We start from the raw sequence: 24583 nt of genomic DNA on the forward strand, positions 1-24583 counted from the left end.
TCTTTTGTAAACGTGTTAGTGTGCACAAGTAAGTATTGAGGATATCCGTTATGTAAAACTTAACTTTTAATAATATGCTTAGGATAAAATATATGCCCCCCCCCCCCCCCATTTTTTTTTAAAATCAAACCAAAGGAAAGGTGTGCAAAAAACACCATGTGCCCCCTACACCACCAAGTATTAATGTGATGCAAAGACCTCGAAAAGGTGGAAGGGAACAACGTATGGTCCATTGTAAGCAGTGGTAGTAAACACTTCTCCTGTAAGGCCCTACTCCCGCATTATTAATTCCCTTCTTGGCAAGTGTAACTTTCCCTAAAATGGCGGCCCCACACAGGAACTTTTCCCTATTTCCACCTAAAAACACTGCCATTTCCCAGGGTTTTTAGGTGGAAATAGGGATTGGTTCCTGTGTGGGGCCGCCTTTTTTAAGTAATGCTTTCCTCGAAAAGGTGGAAGGGAAGAACGTATTGTGCATTGTAGCAGGTGGGGGTAAAAACGTTCCCTGTAAGGCCCTACTCTCGCCCTATTAATTCCCTTTTTGGCAAGTGTTACTCACCCTAAAAAGGGCGGCCCCACACAGGAAACTCTCTATTTCCACACAAAAACCTTGTGAAATGGCAGTGTTTGTAGGCAAAATAGGGAAAGGTTCCTGTGTGGGGTTGCACTTTTTAGGGCGAGTAACACTTGCAAAGAAGGGAATTAATAATGAGAGAGTAGGGCCTTACAGGGAAAGTTTTTACCCCCACCGGTTACAAAGGACCATACGTTGATCCCTTCCACCTTTTAGAGGTCTTTGCATCACATCAATACTTGGTGGTGTACGTGGCACATGGGTTTTTTTGCACACCTTTCCTTTTGTTTAATAAAAAAAAAAAATTGGGGTCCATATATTTTATCCTAAGAAAAGCTAAGTTTTAGCTAATGCATATCCTCAATACTTATTTGTGGTATGATGGCGAGGAATGTCTGTAACTGGGGAGCAGCACCTTAAACTATCCATATTTGTGAAGTGTTGGTGTGGCACCATGGTCAATCTACTCTGATGCATCTGGCATTGGTGGGTGGAAATCCTGGCTGATCCATCCCTGATTCATCTTCACAAAGGTCAGTCTCTCCACATTTTTCATGGACAGACAAGTTCTCCTTGGGGTTACTATGGCCCCCGCCGCACTAAACACCCACTCTCATGGCACACTACTCGATGGGCAGGACAGCTTTTCCAGGGCAAACTCTGCTAGTTGCGGCCACAAATCAAGTTTGGCTGCCCAGGAGTCCAGCAGATCTTCAAGCGGATGTTGGCATGGTCATGTCAAGGTATGCCACCACCTGCTGGTTCAGGTCCTGCTCCAGGTCTACCTGCTGCTGATGAGTTGCTTCACTATGAGGGTGAAGAAAGGTACTCAACAGCGACTGTAGACTCAGGCTGCTGCTGATGGAGCTGGTACTGCCACCCCTCCCCAGCAGCCATGGCAGTGGAAGGTGAGCGCAGAGCCCCCCCGAGTCAGACCTGCGAGAGGATGGATGATGGCGCAGATAGGCATCGGACAACTGACTACGTAGGATGTCTCTGTAGTAGGTCAGTTTGTCCTCCCTCTCAGTGGGTGTGAAAAAGGCCCCCATTTTGTGCCGGTAGCGAGGGTCCAATAAGCTGGAGAGCCAGAAGTCATCCCGCTGCCAAATGGTGACAATTCGGCGGTACATCGTGCCATTTGTGCAAGTGACTCGGAGGGACTCCCTGCCTCCATCTCCACTCCATACTGCCACGGTGTGTCTGGGTCCTCTGTCTCGCCTTGTTCCCCTTTTAGCTCCTCTAGCTGCTTCTCCTCTCCTGTCAGATGACTAGAAAAACCACCCATCTCGCAAAACCTAAACTGTGCCCCTCCCCCTCCTCCTCCAGTTCAGCCCCCACAGGGTTCATGTGGCCGTGAGATGTAGGCGCCACGTTTCCAGTGCCCTGACCAGCCATAGCTACCAATACGTGTTGTAGTAGATGAAGCAGTGGAAGGACATTGTTCATCCCGTAATCCTGGCGACTGAATAATTTGGCTTCCTCAAAGGGCCTGAGCAAACAGTAGGTGCCACATATGAGCAGCCACTGGTTTACATTGAAGTTACACAGGGGAGTACTCCTATCCGCTTGGATCATCAAGAAATTGGTGATTGCCTTTCTCTGTCCATATGGTCCAACATATGGAGGATGTTGGACCACATCACAAATCAGAGTAGAGAGGGAGAAAAAAGTGGAGAGAGGACAGCGCCTCGTGTGATACCATAAAACAAAGGACCCCAGATGGGAACCCTGGCAGGGTAAACTCTCACCTGGTGATTCTCTTGAGGGTTAAGCGTATCTCCCCGTTTCGAGGGGTACTTAAGGTATCCGTGCTGCAGCCGAGGTGCCTTGACTGGTATCCTGTGCAGGAACCCGTAGGATAAAGGATTGTTAAGGAAAAAAGGAGGCCCTTAGGTCTTGCGCTGCTTGGTCCACAAAGGTTCAGTGGAAGTCGTGGTGAAAGTTAAAAGTAGTTTATTTAAAATTAATAAATAAAACTATTTTCCAAATGCATTGCTCGCATGCATTTGGAAAATAGTTTTATTTATTAATTTTAAATAAACTACTTTTAACTTTCACCACGACTTCCACTGAACCTTTGTGGACCAAGCAGCGCCGGACCTAAGGGCCTCCACATCACAAATCAGGCTATGTTGGGCGATGCCGTTCTGACGCTGCAGCTCAAGGAGGGTGTGCTTTGCGGTGTACGAGTGGCTGAAGTGCATGCAAAGTTTCTTTCCCATTGTTAGGATATCTTGCAGATGGGGGGAGCACTTCAGGAACTGCTTGACAACCAGATTGAACATTTGTGCCATGCAGGGCGCATGTCTCAGGCTTCCTTGTTGGAGCGCAGAGAAAATGTTCTTCCCGTTATCAGTCACCATCGTTCCCATTTTCAGTTTTTGTGGAGTAAGCCATGATTCGATTTCTTGATGAATGACTTTTAGCAGTTCCTCCCCGTGTGAGTCAGTTCGCCAAGGCAAACCATGTAAAGAACAGCGTGACACTGCCGTGCCCTGCACACATGGTATGCTGAAGGGGCACTGAGACTTGTCCGAGCAGTGGAGGCTGAGGACACGGTGGTGATGAGGAGGCGGAGTCGCACACTGTCACAAGACCAACGGCCTGAGAGCATGGAGGCAGAAGCAGTGTGACCTGTCCAAGTTGGTGTTGTGGCTGTGCAGGAACCACATTCACCCAGTGAGCCGTAAAGGGCATGTATTGTCCCTGTCCGTAGTTACAGTTCCAGACATCGGCCACTGCCGTGCACTTTGGTACACACCGACAGGTTCAAGGACTGGCCCACCTTCTGTTCCACAAAATTGTGCAGGGCTGGTACTGCCTTCTTCACAAAGAAATGACTGCTTGGCACTCTCCACCTTGGCTCGGCACAAGCCATCAGTTCTCTGAAAGATGCAGTCCCCCAATTGAAAAGGGAGGGACATCAGCAACTTGGACAGGAGCACATTCAGCTTCTGCGCCGTTGGATGAGTGGGTACACACTGTTGTCTCTTGGACATGGCTTCGCCGATTGATTGCTGGTGGAATGACTGACTCGAAGTAGGAGGAGCAGGAGCATCTGGAGCGACATAAGATGGCTATGACCACACAGTTCTCTTCGGCTGAGGTGGTGGAGCCTTGGCTGGCTGAAACAGGGTGCGGCGTGCCACTGGGTGATGCAGAAGGCTGGACCACCACATCGGAGCCACGCGCCAACATTGGGACCCTGGCCATGCTTCACCTTCTGCCGACACATCTTTCATGTGGCCAGGTTAACCTCCTCCGGATGCTTGATGAAAAACTGCCACACTGCCGAGTAGCAGATTTTTCCACCAACAGTCTGCACTGATTGACTGCTACTGCAGCCGACTCCAGGAACCCCTGTTTCACTTCCTCCCTGGAAGATAGGCTGCCGGGAAGCAGGTGGTCTACCCTAGGCACGCTCTGCTCCAGACTTTCCACTTCTGCCACCATGCTGACTGCCAACCATGCTACCACTTTGCTGGCTCAGCAGCTGCCTCACGGGCAACCTGCAACCCTCTTCTCCTGATTATGAAGAAACCCCTTCTGCACCCGGCTCCCAACTGCGATTGGCTTCATCATCATCATCATCGAGTTGTGTCTGCAGGTCACTGATGTCCTCCTCAGGTTCTTCAACAGTGTCTGCTTCAGAAGCCTGAATGCATGCAACACCACCTCCCATGCCACTCCTCATCCCTACTTGCCCACCTAGCATATGAAGCGGCGGATGTCTCCTCCACTTCTTGGATGGGCAGTAGCTGCTGACTGTCCTCTAGATTGTCCTCACTAAATAGTGGCGCTGAACCCACAGCATAAGATACTTCTGTGGGGGGGGGGGGGGGACAGCATAGGACAGAGGCAATGGGAGGACAGGGACTGCTCCCGGGCCATGCCAACTGGGGGTTGTGTCTGAGGAACCCACCAACTGTTGACTGGGGGTGTCAGATGTCTCTTGTGATGAAGTGGATGACCGTGTTAACCAATCGATGACAGCAGATGGGTTGCTGGTCGAGATACGACTGCTAGTTGATATCGGGAGCTCAGGCCTCTCACCGCTACTCCTGCTGTGACTCGCCTCTAGTCTGCTGCGACCTCTGGCTGATGAATTTAGGCTGCTGCCACTCTGTGCACGTTCTGGCACTTCTCTCCCTGACATATTTAGTGTGTATATGAGGGGCGTACAATACGCTTAAAAAAGTAATTGTGTACAACACCAGCCATGAGTACTTTTGCCTGGTCTTTCACAGTATGTAGGCCCTTGACAGAATAACAGGTACAAAATAGTACACTACTTAGATGTAGGTATGTGGTATGCACTTATGAGGACCAAAGGCATACCTGTACGCCCTGAGTCCGTTCCCGTTCTATAACCCGGGCTACGGCATGGCCCCATGTCGTAGCAGGTCGGGCCCAGCCTCTAACATGTCGTAGAGGCCATATCATAGAGGCCAGGACCCGTGGCTAATAGTGTGCGGCACTGATCGCGGTGCCGTGCGCTATTAACCCTTTAGACGCAGCGTTCAAAGTTGATCGCTGCGTCTAAAGGGAAACTAAACTACCCTCGGCTAGCTCACCGAGCTGTTTGGGATCGCCGCGGTGAAATCGCAGCATCCCGAACAGCTGTAGGACAGCAGGACGTCCCCTTACCTGCCTCCTGGTGTCCGATCACCGAATGACTGCTCAGTGCCTGAGATCCAGGCATGAGCAGTCAAGCGGCAGAATCATTGATCAATGGTTTCCTATGAGAAACCATTGATCAATGTAAAATATCAGTGTGTGCAGTGTTATAGCCACCTATGGGAGCTATAACATTGGGGGAAAAAAAAGTTAATAAAGATCATTTAACCCCTTCTCTAATAAAAGTTTGAATCACCCCCTTTTCCCATTTAAAAAAACTGTGTAAATAATGTATTTTTGGTCACTTTTTATATAATGAAAAAATTAATAAAAAGCGATCAAAAAGTCTGATCAATACAAAAATGGTACTGCTAAAATCTTCAGATCATGGCGCAAAAAATGAGTCCTCATACCGCCCCATACGGGGAAAAATAAAAAAGTTATAGGGGTCAGATGACAATGCATGTAGTTATGATTTTTTCCCAGAAGTACCACAAAATCCAACCTATGTAAGTAGGGTATCATTTTAATCGTATGGACCTACAAAATAAACAAAAGGTGTCATTTTTATCGAAAAATGTACTGCGTAGAAACGGAAGCCCCCAAAAATTACAGAATTGTGTTTTTTATTTAATTTTGTTTCCGTTTCATTGTAGATTTTTGGTAAAATTACCTGAAGTCATTACAAAGTAGAATTGGTGGCACAAAAAATAAGCCATCATATGGATTTTTAAGTGCAAAAAAAGAGTTATGATTTTTTTAAAAGTAAGGAGCAAAAACCTCTGGTCATTAAGGGGTTAAAAAAGTATTTTTGTACAACGCTAGCCGGTGTGTACTTTTGCCTGGCCTTTCACAGTATCTAGGCCCTTGAGAATTTAACAATAACAAAATAGTACATCACTTAGATGTACGTATGTGGTATGCCCTTATGAGAGGAGGACAGTGCACTACAGTACGCTTAAAAAAGTATTTATGCACAACACCAGCAGTACATACCAGTGCTGCAGCACACAGTCGCTGTGTACTACATCCAAAATTGCATTCTCTCTCTCAATCTCACTCCCTTGCCTATCAGTGCTTCTAGGCAGGATTTGTGCTTGAGCTGAATCGCTGCTGTTCTGTGCAACACACTGTTCAACACACTGCTCTCTGTCCCTTTCTGTAATAGAACACTGTAGACAGTGACTGGGAGGTGAATCCCTGCCATAAGAATGCTTTTCTGTGAAACACACACTGCTCTCTGTCCCTCTCTCAGAACAGAACGCTGACTTGACTAGGAGGTGAATCGCTGCTGGGAAAAAAGCTTTTCTGTGCAATACACAGCGCTGTCTGTCCCTATCTCTCTGTTGTGAAAGGCTGAAGTGACTGTCCGCAATATGGCTGCCAATTATATAGGGCTGTGACATCCCAGGGGTGACTGGCTGCTGATAGGCTGCATGCTGCATGTGATTCGGGGTCATCCCGCCTACCCTTGTTCCCGCCTTCCCAGGATTCCCTGCCCCATGTCCTCACAGGTGGATCCGCCATTTTAGATGCCCTGGAGCCTGGGCTGCACTAAAGGGAGTTTAATGAAGAGTTTAATGATCGAATTGCGGCGATATTCGCATTCGTCGCAAATCAAATTTTTCCTGATATTCATAACTAATTCGGATTCATCAGATTCGATTCGCTCATCCCTAACTACCACCATTAATGTGAATTTTTGAATTTGTACTAGTCAGCTCCATTGTGGAGCATACTTGTCATGCTATAGTCATGATTTTCAGTGGACAGCTCTATATAATCCCACACCTCTCCACTACCTATCATGCATCTGATGAAAGGTCACATGACCTGAAACGCGTCATGCCGGGCGTTTCCTGAGTTTTATTCAAGCACTGATGTCTTTGAGATCACTCCATGTCGATGTTATAACTTGGATGAAATAAAGGAGAAGTTGCTTTTACCGCTGGCGGTTATCTATTTACCACTACTATTGGAGGCCTTTTGTCCATGCGGAGGACTGGGTGAGCTGACTGCTTCTAGCACCGTATATGAACTAATTTACTACTCTGTTTAACTTTCTGGCTCCAGTTCATTTAACAAAAAATGTTCCAACACAGTACCCCTCTAACCCCTTAAGGACTCAACCCATTTTCACCTTAAAGACTCAAAACAATCTTCGTTTTTGCACTTTCGTTTTTTCTTCCTCATCTTCTAAAAATCATAACACTTTCAATTTTGCACCTACAGACCCATATAAGGGCTTGTTTTTTTGCATCACCAATTGTACTTTATAATGACATTACTTATTTTATAACATGATCTGCGGCAAAACAAAAAATATATATTTGTGGCGTGAAATGAAAAAAAAATTCCATTTTGCAACTTTTTAGGGCTTCCGTTTCTACGTAGTGCACTTTTTTAGGTACAAATGACACATTAGCCCACATTTATCATTGCAGTGCAAGTGAAGCATTTTTTTACACCTTTTTTTTTTGGTGTGCTGGTAATGTGTAGGAGCACCAAATTTATTAAAAGGTAAAAGAGCTTTGATAAATTTTGTGCAGGTCCACATTTTCTGAAATTTCTGTCTACACATACACCAAAAAGCTACACCATGTCTGGGTTGGTGTAGTTTTAGAGACATTTCAGTGGCTTTGCGCCTTTTTTGCTCCTTTTTCAGAAAGGGGCAATGATAAATCCCTTCCATATCATGTCTATTGCCAAAATCAGTGGATTGCAACTCTGCTTGCGCCTTTTTTGCCCCTTTTTTAGACACAAAAAACAGTCTAAAGACAATGATAAATGTGGGCCATTATCTTTATTTTGTAGGTCCATACGATTACAATGATACCCAATTTATGTAGGTTTTATTTATTTTACTACTTAAAAAAAATTATAACTACATGCACAAAAATTTGAATGTTTAAAATTGTCATCTTCTGACCTCCTATAACAATTTTTCTGCATATGGGGCTATATGAGGGCTTAGTTTTTGCATGGTCTGTAGTTTTTATCTGTACTATTTTTGTTTTAATGGGACTTATAGATCGCTTGTTATTAATATTTTTATGGTATATGAAGTGACCAAAAAAGCACAATTTTGGATTTGGTATTTTTTTTACGTGTATGCCATCAACCGTGCGGTTTAGCTAACATTATATTTTAATGGTTCGGACATTTACGCATGCGGCGTTACCCCATATGATTTTTTTTTATTACATTATTTTAAGAAACAGGAAAAGGGGGGTAATTTACATTTTTATTTGGGGGGGGGGCTTATTCACATTTATTCTCTTATTTTTTTTTTTTATCACTTTCTACTTTTATTTTTAGCCCCCTTAGGGGGCTATACCATGCAAAACTTTGGCTGCATACACTGTGCAATGATATGCCATAGCATAGCATTGATCAATGTTACCGGCGCTCTGCTGCAGTAGCCTGGCATGGAGCAGTAGATCACCAATCGGACGAGGAGGAGGCAAGTGGGAACCCTCCCATTGTCCAGTAAGATGATTCTGTCGCCATAGTCCCGATCAGCTCAGCTGAGCTGCCGGGATAGTTTTACTTTCAGTTTAGATGCTGTGATCAATTTAATCGTGGTATCTAAAGGGTTAATGCTGGGCATCGGTCCGATCGGTGGTGCCCGGCATTAGCCGTGGGTCCTGGCTGCCCGTAGCAACTGGGACCCACAGGGTTTAACCAGTTCTCCCCTCGTAAGAACGGTTCAAACTAGGGATCGACCGATTATTGGTTTGGCCAATATTAATCGGCATATATTTACGATTTTGGACATTATCGGTATCAGCATTTACCTTTCCGATATGCCGATAATGCCCCGCCTCCCCGGCCAGAGACCACCACCTCTGCCGCTGCCCCATTGCCTCCCCCTTCCCCGGTTTTATAATTACCTGTTCCCAGGTCCCGCGCTACTTCTGGCTCCTGCGATGTCCTACGCGCTGTGCAGCGCAATAACGAGTGACGTCCTCAAAGCGAAGTCACCGTCAGTGCGCACAGTGACAGCTCAGGATGCCGCCGGAGCCAGAGGTAGCGCGGGTCCCGGTAACAGGTAATTATAAAACAGGGGATGGGGGAGGCAATGGGGCAGCGGTGGTGGTGGTTGGACTAGGGAGGACCCCAGGACAGGTAGCGGGAGAGAAGTGGGTGGTGGTGGCAGTCTCTGGCCCTGCAAAAGCCGCTGCAGTTCATTGATTTAAAGTGCCCGCTTTAAATCATTGATCTTCAGCGGCTTCTGCGTGGACGAGAGGGCTGGGAGGGGTTGGAATAGCCGAAAACTTATACCGGAATATCGGTAAAAGTTATCGGCTATCGGCCTGAAAGGTCACAGATTATCGGTATCGGCCCTAAAAAATCGATATCGGTCAATCCCTAGTTCAAACCCTGTTAATGGGATCAAGGCGTACGGTTACACCCTACGTCCTTAAGGGGTTAAGGGGGGAAACACACTGCATGATGGTCTAATAGAGAAGTAAATCCTACTGTGTGGGTTTGGTCAGCGCTGTTGTCTTATGAAGTACAGTTCTTTGTTTTCCTATTATCTGGGGCAGAAAGGCTGCAGAAGGGCCCTTGTTACATCCAAACACAATCTCACCATTGTTGTGTACGGTGCAGAACGACCTGTGGTAAGAGATGTTGGGGGAGATTTATCAAACCCGTCCAGAGGAAAAGTTGCTGAGTTGACCATAACAACCAATCAGATCACTTCTTACATTTTTCAGAGGCCTTTAAAAAAATTAAAGAAGAGATCTGATTGGTTGTTATGGGCAACTCCGCTACTTTTCCTCTGGGCAGGTTTTGATAAATCTCCCTCATTGTATTTATTCTGTCTTGGATATTATACTCTATGGAGCGATATTCATTCATCTTCTATGGTACGCCATGACAGCCGGGGCCAACAATTGTCTATAAATGTTCCCCAACACCTATAGGACTTTTTATAATGTGTAAAGTTCTTCCATCAGAATAATGTCCTAGAAGCCAGAAGATAGAAGTGATTTTGTGTCTCTAATCTGGTCATGTCCTGGAATTCTTCATCACTGGAATAAGTCCCTTCTCTCTGAGGTGTTTGGGTCTCCAGTAGCAGCTCCCCATGGATTATGCCTGTTAGGTCTTCTCCATGAGGAGCAGTGAATATCACAACCATATCTCACACTCTTTTCCTACCATGTAAACTATAGTGATGACATCGCTGGATCGGTGACTACGTTCTAAAAGAAAACTTTTATTAACAATTGGGAACAAGTTTGGAGATGCAGTATATGATATATGTATAAATGTCAGATATCCTATGTACATGGTTAATATATAGATGTCTTATCTGTGTCATTTATTGCTCTGAATTGACTTCGCTTCTGTGTGAATTCTTAGTTGTCTGATAAGTATTGATGTCCGAGTAAAACATTTCCCACATTCTGAACATGCAAATGGCTTCTTTACTGTGTGAATTCTTAGATGACTGTTAAGTTCTGATTTCTGTGTGAATTTTTAGATGTTTAATAAGATTTGATTTACTAGAAGAACATTTTCCACATTCTGAACATGAAAATGGCTTCTCTCCTGTGTGAATTTTTTTATGTTTAATAAGATTTGATTTACTAGAAAAACATTTTCCACATTCTGAACATGAAAATGGCTTCTCTCCTGTGTGAGTTTTTATATGTTTAACAAGATCAGATTTGTGAATAAAACATCTCCCACATTCTGAACATGAAAATGGCTTCTTTCCTGTGTGAATTTTTTGATGTTCAACAAGATTTGATTTATAAGCAAAACATTTCCCACATTCTGAACATGAAAATGACTTCTCTTCTGAGTGAATTCTTTGATGTTTAACAAGATAACGTTTCAGAGTAAAACATTTTCTACATTTTGAACATGAAAATGGCTTCTCTCCTATGTTATTTTTTTGATGTATAACAAGAAGTGATTTAGAAGCAAAACATTTCCCACATTCTGAACATGAAAATGGCTTTTCTCCAGTGTGAACTTTATGATGGATAATAAGACGTGATTTAGAAGCAAAACATTTCCCACATTCTGAACATGAAAATGGCTTCTCTCCTGTGTGAATTTTTTGATGTTGAATAAGAGTTGATTGATTAGAAAAACATTTTCCACATTCTGAACATGAAAATGGCTTCTCTCCTGTGTGAGTTCTTATATGTTTAACAAGATCACCTTTGCGAATAAAACATCTATCACATTCTGAACATGAAAATGGCTTCTCTCCTGTGTGAATTTTTTTATGTTGGCGAAGATATGATTTATAAGAAAAACATTTTCCACATTCTAAACATGAAAATGGCTTCTCTCCTGTGTGAATTTTTTGATGTTCAACAAGATATGATTTATAAGAAAAACATTTTCCACATTCTAAACATGAAAATGGCTTCTCTCCTGTGTGATTTTTTTGATGTTCAACAAGATCTGATTTCTGAGTAAAACATTTCCCACATTCAGCACATGATAATGGCTTTCTCATATTTTGCTGTGATACATCAGATGATAGGACTGTTTTTAAATGATCAGATGAGAAATCTTGGCTGTGAAGGGCTGAGGGTGTATCTGGGATAATGGAATGTTCTTCATATGTATCTTGTGTGATATCATCATCTGCTTTATAATCTGAAGATATAAGATTCTCCTCTGATCTCCCGGTACAGTTATCTGCCAAGAATGAAACAGATTTTAAGTAATAACTTTAACCCATGAATGACCAACATTTTCATTTTTCTCCCTTCTCGCTTTATATGACTCATAACTTATTTTTTTCATCTATAGGGCCGTATGAGGGTTCGTTTTTTTTGTGGGACCAATTGTATTTTGTAACGATACCATTCATATCACCATAAAATATACCGCAAAACAATTAAAAAGACATGAATAAAATGTTGCTAATTTGGTATCATGTTATGCCATTTACTGGACAGGGAAATTGGCAAGTTATCTTTATTCATCAGGCCGGTGCGATCACAAGAATACACAATTACTATAGTTTTTGCCAAATTAAGTCATTTTAAATATAACAACATAAAAACTAAATTGCTTTAAAAAGCCACATTCTATACTTTTTTAGTATTTGGTTTATGGAGCTGTGTTAGAACTGATTTTTTGCATCATGATCTGTAGTATTTATGCCTATTTGTTCACATTTTATTCCATTTTCTCTGGGCTATGATGTGACCAAAAAAAAAGTTTTACGTTTATACCATTCTCTATGTTGCATCATTAAAGTTATAATTAATAGCTCGGATAATTACGCATGTGGTGTTACCAAATATGTTTATTTTTGTTAACTTTTTTTTTTTTTTTACTCTGGAGGGAATTGATGTATATTTTTAAAAACAACTCTTGAAAAGGTTTATTTTACAGTTTTTAGTCCCCCTAGGAGACTTGTATAAGCAATTATTTGATTGCTCATACAAATGAATGCAGTACTTACAGTCATGGCCGTAAATGTTGACACAGGATTGCAGTAACACATGTTTTGCTATACACATGTTTATTCCCTTTGTGTGTATTGGAAATAAACCAAAAACGGGAGGAAAAAAAGCAAATTGGACATAATGTCACCAAACTCCAAAAATTGTCTGGACAAAATTATTGCCATCCTTTCAAAATTGCGGAAGAATAAGATTGTTCCAAGCATGTGATGCTCCTTTAAAAGGGGTATTCCAGGAAAAAAAATGTTTATATATCAACTGGTTCCAGAAGGTTAAACAGATTTGTAAATTACTTCTATTAAAAAATCTTAATCCTTTCAGTACTTATGAGCTTCTGAAGTTAAGGTTGTTCTTTTCTGTCTAAGTGCTCCCTGATGACACGCGTCTCGGGAAACGCCCAGTTTAGAAGCAAATTCCCATAGCAAACCTCTTCTAAACTGGGCGGTTCCCGAGACACGTGTCATCAGAGAGCACTTAGACAGAAAAGAACAACCTTAACTTCAGAAGCTCATAAGTACTGAAAGGATTAAGATTTTTTTATAGAAGTAATTTACAAATCTGTTTAACTTTCTGGAGCCAGTGGATATATATATAAAAAAAACTTGGGGCAAGTTGGGCAATATAAAAATCACACCTGAAATCAGATAAAAAGGAGATAATTTCCATTGATTGGAGGCCTTGTCTAGTCTATACACATAATTGGTGTACATGTTCTGACAGCACGCTCTTGGGGTCAGAAATTTTATTTGTATTATTTATTCATTTTTTCTGTTTGTTTTCATTTAATATATTTTTTTATTCATTTATTGTTACCGTATTTATCGGGGTATACCACGCACCGGCCTATAACACGCACCCTCATTTTACCAAGGATATTTGGGTAAAAAAAGTTTTTTACCCAAATATCCATGGTAAAATGAGGGTGCGTGTGTGCGCGCGTGTATACCTGGTTCGGGTCCGCGCTGCTGCAGGCCTCCGGCGTGCGTCCCCGGCGTCGTTGCTATGCGCTGCACGGCGCGGCGCATGACGTCAGTGCGCCGTGCCGTGCATAGCAACGACGCAGGGGACGCACGCCGGAGGCCTGCAGCAGCGCGGATCCGACCCAGGTAATTATGCCACCGGGGATGGGGGGAGGCAATGGGGCAGCGGCGCCGGCAATGGTTGCCGCTGCCCCTTCTCTCCCCCTGGCTGTCGGCGCCGCTTCTCTCCCCCTGGCTATCGGTGCCGGCAATGGGGCGCCGGTACCGATAGTCAGGGGGACAGAACGGGCAGCGGCGCCGATAACCAGGGGGAGAGAAGGGCCGGCAGCAGGGCTCTAGACCCCAGGAAAGGCAGGGGGAGAGAAGCGGGGAGCGACGGCCTCTCTCCCCCTGCCTTTCCTGGGAGTGTATCGGCGTATAACACGCACATAGACTTTAGGCTAAAAATTTTAGCCTAAAAAGTGCGTGTTATACGCCGATAAATACGGTATTTCTTTTTCTTAATTTTTCTTTAGCATTATTTTATTTTTTATCTTTCAATTGTATTATTATTTATCTATTTATTTTTTATTTATTTTTATTTTTTTCATTTTTTTTTATTTTTATTTTTCCTTATTCTTTTTGTTTCGCAGTGTTAATGATCTATTATTATTTATGGTTGAGTTTAGTTTGTCTATTCATGCAATTTCATTTTTAGGGCTTAGTTCCCATATAGCGACTTGCTGTCACCATCCGGGAAAAGAGAGAACGTCTTTAGACGCAGAGTATAGTGTCCCGGCTTTCCTTAGTTACGAGGTCATGTGGCTGTTTAGCTGAAGATTGTGATGGGCCTTTTTATCGAAGTATATAAAATGAAAACGCAACACAAAGCAATTTTGTGCACATTAAATTACCAGGATAGCTGAATATATGTTAGTGTATGGAAACTTTGCATATCTTTATAGCAGGGGTCTCAAACTCAAATTATCCGGGGGGGCCACTGGAGGTAGCAGCTGGGTGAGGCCCGGGCTGCATGCGCCCCTTACATATCATGCCACCATCATGCGCCCCCTCATCATCCACCACCAACACCCCCCACCAGCAGTAGCACCCCCCATCATCCACCAACAACCCCCCCCCCCCATTCCCCCCTACCCCGTGTGGTAATAGCATGAGCTGACGGATGATGGGGGTGCTACTTCTGGGGGTTCCCCACATTAGGTAGGCGGCAGGTTCCCCACATTAGGTAGGCGGCAGGTTCCCCACATTAGGTAGGCGGCAGGTTCCCCACATTAGGTAGGCGGCAGGTTCCCCACATTAGGTAGGCGGCATGTTCCCCACATTAGGTAGGCGGCAGGTTCCCCACATTAGGTAGAAGCAGGTTCCCCACATTAGGTAGAAGCAGGTTCCCCACATTAGGTAGAAGCAGGTTCCCCACATTAGGTAGAAGCAGGTTCCCCACATTAGGTAGAAGCAGGTTCCCCACATTAGGTAGAAGCAGGTTCCCCACATTAGGTAGAAGCAGGTTCCCCACATTAGGTAGAAGCAGGTTCCCCACATTAGGTAGAAACAGGTTCCCCACATTAGGTAGAAGCAGGTTCCCCACATTTGGTAGAAGCAGGTTCCCCACATTAGGTAGAAGCAGGTTCCCTACATTAGGTAGTAGCAGGTTCCCCACATTAGGTAGCATTGTCGCTCCATCCACCCCTACGTTAATCCGGACCTGACTGTATGTGTGTGTGTGTGTGTGTAAGGCCTCCTTTACACTTGTCCAGCTATAGAAAATGCGCCAGCGGTAAACAGATACAAGAGCTGATCCCGGTTATTTGAATGGGCAAGTGGTCACAAGGAAATCATTACCCAACTGGGGGGGCCTGCTAGGAGTAAAAGTTTGCAACAGCTGGAGGCACCCTGATCAGGAAACAATGCTGTAATCATTGTAAATAAATATTTTTTCATTTTTGCACATTATCTTTCTCCTCGTAAAATGCTTTTCATATTCAAAAATCTCCAGTGAAACAATAATATAAAATATTTGTGGAACAAAACTGAAAATAAAATGCCATTTTAGAACTTTGAGGGGCTTTCGCTTCTATTTTCATATGACAACGAGTACGCCTAAAATTGGCCTCTTCTGACCGCCATTATTTTTCTGTATACGAGGCTGTATGAGGGCTTATTTTTTGTGGCGTGATCTGTAGTTTTTATCGGGACCATTTTTGTTTTGATGGGACTTTTTGATCACTTTTTAATTTTTTTCAGGTATATAAAGTGATTAATAATAATTTTTTTCAAGTTTATACCATTGACCATGCGCTATCATTTACATCTCAGGGCAGCCCCCGGCATTCTGGAAAACTTCTGTGTGAACATAGCCTTACAAAGAAATAACAAAGGGAATGTCCTGCACAGGTGCATTATATGAGGCGGATGGAGTCGAGCTGACTTTGCCACATACGTGTTGTTGTTTTTCTTTTTAAGCACTATGGGGGAGATTTAATAAAAACTGGGTAGAGGAAAAGTGGAACAGTTGCCCATAGCAACCAATCAGATTGCTTCTTTGAAGCCAAGGACTGTCTGAGCATGCTGGGAGTTGTAGTTTTGCAACAGCTGGGGGCACCCTGGTTGGGAAGGCTGTGGGAAAAAGGGGCATCATTTACTCGAGTATCATTATCAAAAATCAATAAAAATGGCTCTGCTAGGCATAGTGACTATATATTAGTGCACCACATGCCTTATCTCAGGAATGGTGAAAGTCAGATAACCCCTTTAAAGAATCTGTGACTCTTCTCTGTGTTTATGGGGTAAACTCACCTGGATGGTTACCTGTAGGAATTTCCTCCTTATACTGCTCATCACCGCTCACATCTGTCTCTTCTTCTTCCTTTATGTCTATAGTATTAGTATAGATCAGATCTTTCCCTGTAGGAATGTCCTCCTTATACTGCTCATAACCGCTCATATCTGTCTCTTCTTCTTCCTTTTTGTCTATAGTATTAGTATAGATCCGATCTTTCCCTGTAGGAATGTCCTCCTTATACTGCTCATCACCGCTCACATCTGTCTCTTCTTCTTCTTCCTTTATGTCTGCAGTATTAGTATACATCAGATCTTTCCCTGTAGGAATGTCCTCCTTATACTGCTCATAACCGCTCATATCTGTCTCTTCTTCTTCCTTTATGTCTGTAGTATTAATATACATCAGATCTTTTCCTGTAGGAATGTCCTCCATATACTGCTCATCACCGCTCACATCTGTCTCTTCTTCTTCTTCTTCCTTTATGTCTGTAATATTAGTACAGATCAAATCTTTCCCTGTAGGCATGTCCTCCATATACTGCTCATCCCCGCTCACACATGTATCTTCTTCTTCCTTTAGGTCTGTAGCATTAATATAGATCAGATCTTTCCCTGTAGGAATGTCCTCCTTATACTGCTCATCACCGCTCACATCTGTCTCTTCTTCCTTAATGTCTGTAGCATTAATATAGATCAGATTTTTCCCTGTAGGCGTGTCCTCCTTATACTGCTCATCATTCCTCACATCTGTCTCTTCTTCTTCCTTTATACCTGGAGCATTAATATAGATCAAATCTTTCCCTGTAGGAATGTCCTCCTTATACTGCTCATCACCGCTCACATTTGTCTCTGGAGCATTAATATTGTTCATATTTTCTTTCTGATTCATAAGCTGCGAAAAAAATATTGTAAAAGTCACCAGACAGTAGGAGAAGTCATGTGGAAGGTTTTATATGAGCAGAAAAGATAGTCGCACCAAATAGGGAAGATATTAAAATTTTGAATACCACCCCTGTAATTACCTATTAGTAAGGAGTTTAAGCAGTCAATATATACATTCATACACATAATCTATCTATCTATATATAGATATATATATATATATATATACACACATAAACACACACACATATACACACAGAGATCAGGTTTGGGGCACATGCACGTTGCAAATTGGATTGGTTAGGCAGTGCTGCATTATTTAATGATATATATATTTGCGGTCATGACAACCAAGTGTAACAACCCAAACACCTTATCCTATGCATTAAGCAAAGTGCCATGAAATGTAGGGTAAATATGACTACAGAGGCAAAGATCACACATGTAGGATAGTTATACATACACAACATCTGAACCTCAAGCATAATCCCTCATATAACAAGATGCTGAAACTACTGACATTCACTCATGTGGATTGTGATGTCGCGGGAGCAACAGAGAATTACACCGAAAACACATGTGGTAATATGAGGCACCGCGGGCGCTGGCCTAACCTGTGTGGTAGTATGACCTGACATGGCCATGAGATACAACCATAAGTAGATTGGGACATGATAGAAAGTAATGGCCGCCTGCAATAATGTCATTGTGACCCCGGGAGAGGGTGACCCTGGAATATCAGGTGGAAACTCTGTGAGTAACCAGCCTGTCCTGTAGGACCCAGGGCCAGTTTTAGGTTTATCGTGGCCCTGGGCAAAATCAAAAAGGGGCCCCAAAAGTCGCAATAGTGCACTAACCAGATTTGCAAATTTTTGGTCACTTCAAATACCATAAAACATATCTAAAAAGCAATTGAAAAGTCCCATCAAAACAAAAATAGTACCGATAAAAAATTAAAGCAAACAAATTAAAGCACAAAAAATGACCCTCATACATCCCTATATACAGAAAAATAAAAGAGTTATAGGGATCAGAATTGTACAATTCTATATTTTTGTATAGTTCCCCCCACATTATGTTGGCAGTATCGTTCCCCCTACATTAGGTTGGCTGTATATTTCCCCCACATTATGTTGGCAGTGCAGTTCTCCCACATTAGTTAGGCAGTACAGTTCTCCCACATTAGTTAGGCAGTACAGTTCCCCCACATTAGGTAGGCAGTACAGTTCCCCCCACATTAGGTAGGCAGTACAGTCCCCCCCCCACATTAGGTGCAGTACAGTTCCCCCCCCCCCCCTCCATTAGGTGCAGTACAGTTCCCCCCCCCCCATTAGGTGCAGTACAGTTCCCCCCCCATTAGGTGCAGTACAGTTCTCCTCATTAGGTGTAGTATAGCTCCTCACATTAGGTGTGCAGTGCAGTTCCCCCACATTAGGTAGGCAGTGCAGTTCCCCCACATTAGGTAGGCAGTACAGTTCCCCCCACATTAGGTAGGCAGTACAGTTCCCCCCACATTAGGTAGGCAGTACAGTTCCCCCCACATTAGGTAGGCAGTACAGTTCCCCCCACATTAGGTAGGCAGTACAGTTCCCCCCACATTAGGTAGGCAGTACAGTTCCCCCCACATTAGGTAGGCAGTACAGTTCCCCCCACATTAGGTAGGCAGTACAGTTCCCCCCACATTAGGTAGGCAGTACAGTTCCCCCCACATTAGGTAGGCAGTACAGTTCCCCCCCCCCACATTAGGTAGGCAGTACAGTTCCCCCCCCCACATTAGGTAGGCAGTACAGTTCCCCCCCCCCCTCAATTAGGTGCAGTACAGTCCCCCCCCCCTCAATTAGGTGCAGTACAGTTCCCCCCCCCATTAGGTGCAGTACAGTTCCCCCCCCCCCCCATTAGGTGCAGTACAGTTCCCCCCCCCCATTAGGTGCAGTACAGTTCCCCCCCCCATTAGGTGCAGTACAGTTCCCCCCCCCCCCCATTAGGTGCAGTACAGTTCCCCCCCCCCATTAGGTGCAGTACAGTTCCCCCCCCCATTAGGTGCAGTACAGTTCCCCCCCCCCATTAGGTGCAGTACAGTTCCCCCCCCCCATTAGGTGCAGTACAGTTCCCCCCCCCCCCATTAGGTGCAGTACAGTCCCCCCCCCATTAGGTGCAGTACAGTCCCCCCCCCATTAGGTGCAGTACAGTTCCCCCCCCATTAGGTGCAGTACAGTTCCCCCCCCATTAGGTGCAGTACAGTTCCCCCCCCCATTAGGTGCAGTACAGTTCTCCTCATTAGGTGTAGTATAGCTCCTCACATTAGGTGTGCAGTGCAGTTCCCCCACATTAGGTAGGCAGTACAGTTCCCCCACATTAGGTAGGCAGTAAAGTTCCCCCCACATTAGGTAGGCAGTACAGTTCCCCCCACATTAGGTAGGCAGTACAGTTCCCCCCACATTAGGTAGGCAGTACAGTTCCCCCCACATTAGGTAGGCAGTACAGTTCCCCCCACATTAGGTAGGCAGTACAGTTCCCCCCACATTAGGTAGGCAGTACAGTTCCCCCCACATTAGGTAGGCAGTACAGTTCCCCCCACATTAGGTAGGCAGTACAGTTCCCCCCCCACATTAGGTAGGCAGTACAGTTCCCCCCCCCACATTAGGTAGGCAGTACAGTTCCCCCCCCCCTCAATTAGGTGCAGTACAGTTCCCCCCCCCCCTCATTAGGTGCAGTACAGTTCCCCCCCCCCCCCATTAGGTGCAGTACAGTCCCCCCCCCCCATTAGGTGCAGTACAGTTCCCCCCCCCCCATTAGGTGCAGTACAGTTCCCCCCCCCCCCATTAGGTGCAGTACAGTTCCCCCCCCATTAGGTGCAGTACAGTTCCCCCCCCCCATTAGGTGCAGTACAGTTCCCCCCCCCCCCCATTAGGTGCAGTACAGTTCCCCCCCCATTAGGTGCAGTACAGTTCCCCCCCCCCCCATTAGGTGCAGTACAGTTCCCCCCCCCCCATTAGGTGCAGTACAGTTACCCCCCCATTAGGTGCAGTACAGTTCCCCCCCCCCCATTAGGTGCAGTACAGTTCCCCCCCCCCATTAGGTGCAGTACAGTTCCCCCCCCCATTAGGTGCAGTACAGTTCCCCCCCCCCCCCATTAGGTGCAGTACAGTTCCCCCCCCCCCATTAGGTGCAGTACAGTTCCCCCCCCCCCATTAGGTGCAGTACAGTTCCCCCCCCCCCATTAGGTGCAGTACAGTTCCCCCCCCCCATTAGGTGCAGTACAGTCCCCCCCCCATTAGGTGCAGTACAGTCCCCCCCCCATTAGGTGCAGTACAGTTCCCCCCCCCCCATTAGGTGCAGTACAGTTCCCCCCCCCCCCATTAGGTGCAGTACAGTTCCCCCCCCATTAGGTGCAGTACAGTTCCCCCCCCCCCATTAGGTGCAGTACAGTTCCCCCCCCCCCCCATTAGGTGCAGTACAGTTCCCCCCCCCCCATTAGGTGCAGTACAGTTCCCCCCCCCCCATTAGGTGCAGTACAGTTCCCCCCCCCCCCCATTAGGTGCAGTACAGTTCCCCCCCCATTAGGTGCAGTACAGTTACCCCCCCCATTAGGTGCAGTACAGTTCCCCCCCCCCCCATTAGGTGCAGTACAGTTCCCCCCCCCATTAGGTGCAGTACAGTTCGCCCACATTAGGTGTAGTATAGCTCCTCACATTAGGTGTGCAGTGCAGTTCCCCCACATTAGGTAGGCAGTACAGTTCCCCCCCCATTAGGTGCAGTACAGTTCCCCCCCCATTAGGTGCAGTACAGTTCCCCCCCCCCATTAGGTGCAGTACAGTTCCCCCCCCATTAGGTGCAGTACAGTTACCCCCCCATTAGGTGCAGTACAGTTACCCCCCCATTAGGTGCAGTACAGTCCCCCCCCCCCCCATTAGGTGCAGTACAGTTCCCCCCCCCATTAGGTGCAGTACAGTTCGCCCACATTAGGTGTAGTATAGCTCCTCACATTAGGTGTGCAGTACAGTTCCCCCACATTAGGTAGGCAGTACAGTTCCCACCCATTAGGTGCAGTACAGTTCCCCCCCCCCCCATTAGGTGCAGTACAGTTCCCCCCCCCCCCATTAGGTGCAGTACAGTTCCCCCCCCATTAGGTGCAGTACAGTTCCCTCCCCCCATTAGGTGCAGTACAGTTCGCCCACATTAGGTGTAGTATAGCTCCTCACATTAGGTGTGCAGTACAGTTCCCCCACATTAGGTAGGCAGTACAGTTCCCCCACATTAGGTAGGCAGTACAGTTCCCCCCACATTAGGTAGGCAGTACAGTTCCCCCCACATTAGGTAGGCAGTACAGTTCCCCCCACATTAGGTAGGCAGTACAGTTCCCCCCACATTAGGTAGGCAGTACAGTTCCCCCCACATTAGGTGCAGTATAGTTCCCCCACATTAGGTGCAGTATAGCTCCCCACATTAGGTGCAGTATAGCTCCCCACATTAGGTGCAGTATAGCTCCCCACATTAGGTGTAGTATAGTTCCCCACATTAGGTGCAGTATAGTTCCCCCACATTAGGTGCAGTATAGTTCCCCCACATTAGGTGCAGTACAGTTCCCCCACATTAGGTGCAGTATAGTTCCCCCCCCCTCCATTAGGTGCAGTACAGCCCTCCCCCCATTAGGTGCGGTGCAGTACAGTTCCCCCCCCCCATTAGGTGCAGTACAGTTCCCCCCCCATTAGGTGCAGTACAGCCCCCCCCCCCATTAGGTGCAGTACAGTTCCCCCCACATTAGGTGCAGTACAGTTCTCCTCATTAGGTGTAGTATAGCTCCTCACATTAGGTAGGCAGTACAGTTCCCCCACATTAGGTAGGCAGTACAGTTCCCCCCACATTAGGTAGGCAGTACAGTTCCCCCCACATTAGGTGCAGTATAGTTCCCCCACATTAGGTGCAGTATAGTTCCCCCACATTAGGTGCAGTATAGTCCCCCCACATTAGGTGCAGTATAGTCCCCCCACATTAGGTGCAGTATAGTCCCCCCACATTAGGTGCAGTATAGTCCCCCCACATTAGGTGCAGTATAGTCCCCCCACATTAGGTGCAGTATAATTCCCCCACATTAGGTGCAGTATAATTCCCCCACATTAGGTGCAGTATAATTCCCCCACATTAGGTGCAGTATAATTCCCCCACATTAGGTGCAGTATAATTCCCCCACATTAGGTGCAGTATAATTCCCCCACATTAGGTGCAGTATAATTCCCCCACATTAGGTGCAGTATAGTTCCCCCACAGACATACAGCCTTCAGCTATATAAAGTGTATGGCTGGAGGCTGTATGTCTGCGTACTGCCCCACTTCAGTGTTCCGATCACCACTCCTCCGGTCCGGGATCATGATCTACTGCTATGGCCTATAGACCATAGCAGTAGGTCCCGGAACCGGAGGAGCGGTGGTTGGAAATCAAAGATACCGTGCTGCCAGCTGGCGCTGGTGACTTACCATGCTGGGCGACGCGCGTCCTCTTCGTCGATGCTCCGCTCCTCCGTTGCGATGGGTGCAAAGATTTTTCGGGACACTGGGATGTCCAGAATGTGACGGGGGCCACCTGCGGGCTGGTCAGTGGCAGCCGTGGACCCCACCCCCCCAGGCTTGATTAGCACCCCGTGCACACGCCTAAGCTGAGCAGCCGGCAGGGGGCCCCCTAGGGGATGGGGGCCCTAGGCATTGTCTGGTTTTCCCCACCCTAACACCGGCTCTGGCGGTACCCACACCCCGCAGAAGTCCTACGAGGTGACCAATGTGTTACTTATACCTGATAATACACACAGATATATATATCTACTCACCTCCTTCCTAAGAGCAGTACAGGAAGTGTACTAACAGGACCTGCGATGATGTCACAGTCAGGTGATCAGTCACATGGAGGAGGAGGAGGAGTCACATGATCGGGGGCTGCTGCTCTCGGCTCATCTGCTCAGTGTAGAGATAAATGATGTCAGAGGACGGTGACTGTAGGTGTCTATGTGGATAAGAAGATGTATGGACACCGACAATAACAGGACAAAATACACTAAATGTCTGTATTATAGTATATACATGTATTATAGTATTATAGTATATACATGTATTATAGTATTATAGTATATACATGTATTATAGTGTATATGTCAGAGGACGGTGACTGTAGGTGTCTATGTGGATAAGAAGATGTATGGACACCGACAATAACAGGACAAAATACACTAAATGTCTGTATTATAGTATATATATATGTATTATAGTATTATAGTATATACATGTATTATAGTATTATAGTATATACATGTATTATAGCATATACATGTATTATAGTATTATAGTATATACATGTATTATAGTATTATAGCATATACAAGTATTATAGTATATACATGTATTATAGTATTATAGTATATACATGTATTATAGTATATACATGTATTATAGTATTATAGTATATACATGTATTATAGTATTATAGCATATACATGTATTATAGTATTATAGTATATACATGTATTATAGTATTATAGTATATACATGTATTATAGTATTATAGTATATACATGTATTATAGTATTATAGTATATACATGTATTATAGTATTATAGTATATACATGTATTATAGTATGTACATGTATTATAGTATTATAGTATATACATGTATTATAGTATTATAGTATATACATGTATTATAGTATTATAGCATATACATGTATTATAGTATTATAGTATATATATCAGAGGATGGTGACTGTAGGTGTCTATGTGGATAAGAAGATGTATGGACACCGACAATAACAGGACAAAATACACTAAATGTCTGTATTATAGTATATACATGTATTATAGTATTATAGTATATACATGTATTATAGTATTATAGTATATACATGTATTATAGTATTATAGTATATACATGTATTATAGTATTATAGTATATACATGTATTATAGTGTTATAGTATATACATGTATTATAGTATTATAGTATATACATGTATTATAGTATTATAGTATATACATGTATTATAGTATTATAGTATTATAGTATATACATGTATTATAGTGTATATGTCAGAGGACGGTGACTGTAGGTGTCTATGTGGATAAGAAGATGTATGGACACCGACAATAACAGGACAAAATACACTAAATGTCTGTATTATAGTATATACATGTATTATAGTATTATAGTATATACATGTATTATAGTTTTATAGTATATACATGTATTATAGTTTTATAGTATATACATGTATTATAGTATTATAGTATATACATGTATTATAGTATTATAGTATATACATGTA

At 44.5% G+C, this 24583-nt stretch overlaps 4 protein-coding genes across 5 annotated transcripts in view; 3 read left to right on the forward strand and 1 right to left on the reverse strand.

Moving 5' to 3' along the window:
• Window positions 1-24583, forward strand: part of LOC130296610 (zinc finger protein 345-like) — a 632251-nt gene that overhangs the window by 445125 nt on the left and 162543 nt on the right. The gene's annotated exons all lie outside the window — the stretch shown is intronic.
• Window positions 1-24583, forward strand: part of LOC130296708 (zinc finger protein 260-like) — a 473195-nt gene that overhangs the window by 131536 nt on the left and 317076 nt on the right. The gene's annotated exons all lie outside the window — the stretch shown is intronic.
• Window positions 1-24583, forward strand: part of LOC130296437 (oocyte zinc finger protein XlCOF7.1-like) — a 327909-nt gene that overhangs the window by 52995 nt on the left and 250331 nt on the right. The gene's annotated exons all lie outside the window — the stretch shown is intronic.
• Window positions 9335-23385, reverse strand: LOC130296683 (oocyte zinc finger protein XlCOF22-like). Of its 2 annotated transcripts, none has more exons than XM_056548496.1 (3): window positions 22752-23032; window positions 16410-17286; window positions 9335-11860 (listed from the first exon to the last, which is right to left on the reverse strand). In XM_056548496.1, exons 1-3 carry the CDS (start codon window positions 22752-22754, stop codon window positions 10653-10655), a joined length of 2088 nt encoding a protein of 695 aa, XP_056404471.1. In that variant the 5' UTR covers window positions 22755-23032; the 3' UTR covers window positions 9335-10652. The 2 variants fall into 2 exon arrangements, with proteins under 2 accessions (XP_056404471.1, XP_056404481.1); XM_056548506.1 differs by lacking the exon at window positions 22752-23032 and adding an exon at window positions 23099-23385 and having other exon boundaries at window positions 9336-11860.

Source organism: Hyla sarda, chromosome 1 (assembly GCF_029499605.1).
Source record: "Hyla sarda isolate aHylSar1 chromosome 1, aHylSar1.hap1, whole genome shotgun sequence".
Lineage (NCBI taxonomy): Eukaryota > Metazoa > Chordata > Amphibia > Anura > Hylidae > Hyla > Hyla sarda.

Coding starts and splice junctions, on each gene's coding strand:
- LOC130296683 (XM_056548496.1), bottom strand. Junction 11,861..16,409: donor TCCTACAGGTAACCATCCAG/GTGAGTTTACCC, acceptor CATTCTTGGCAG/ATAACTGTACCGGGAGATCA.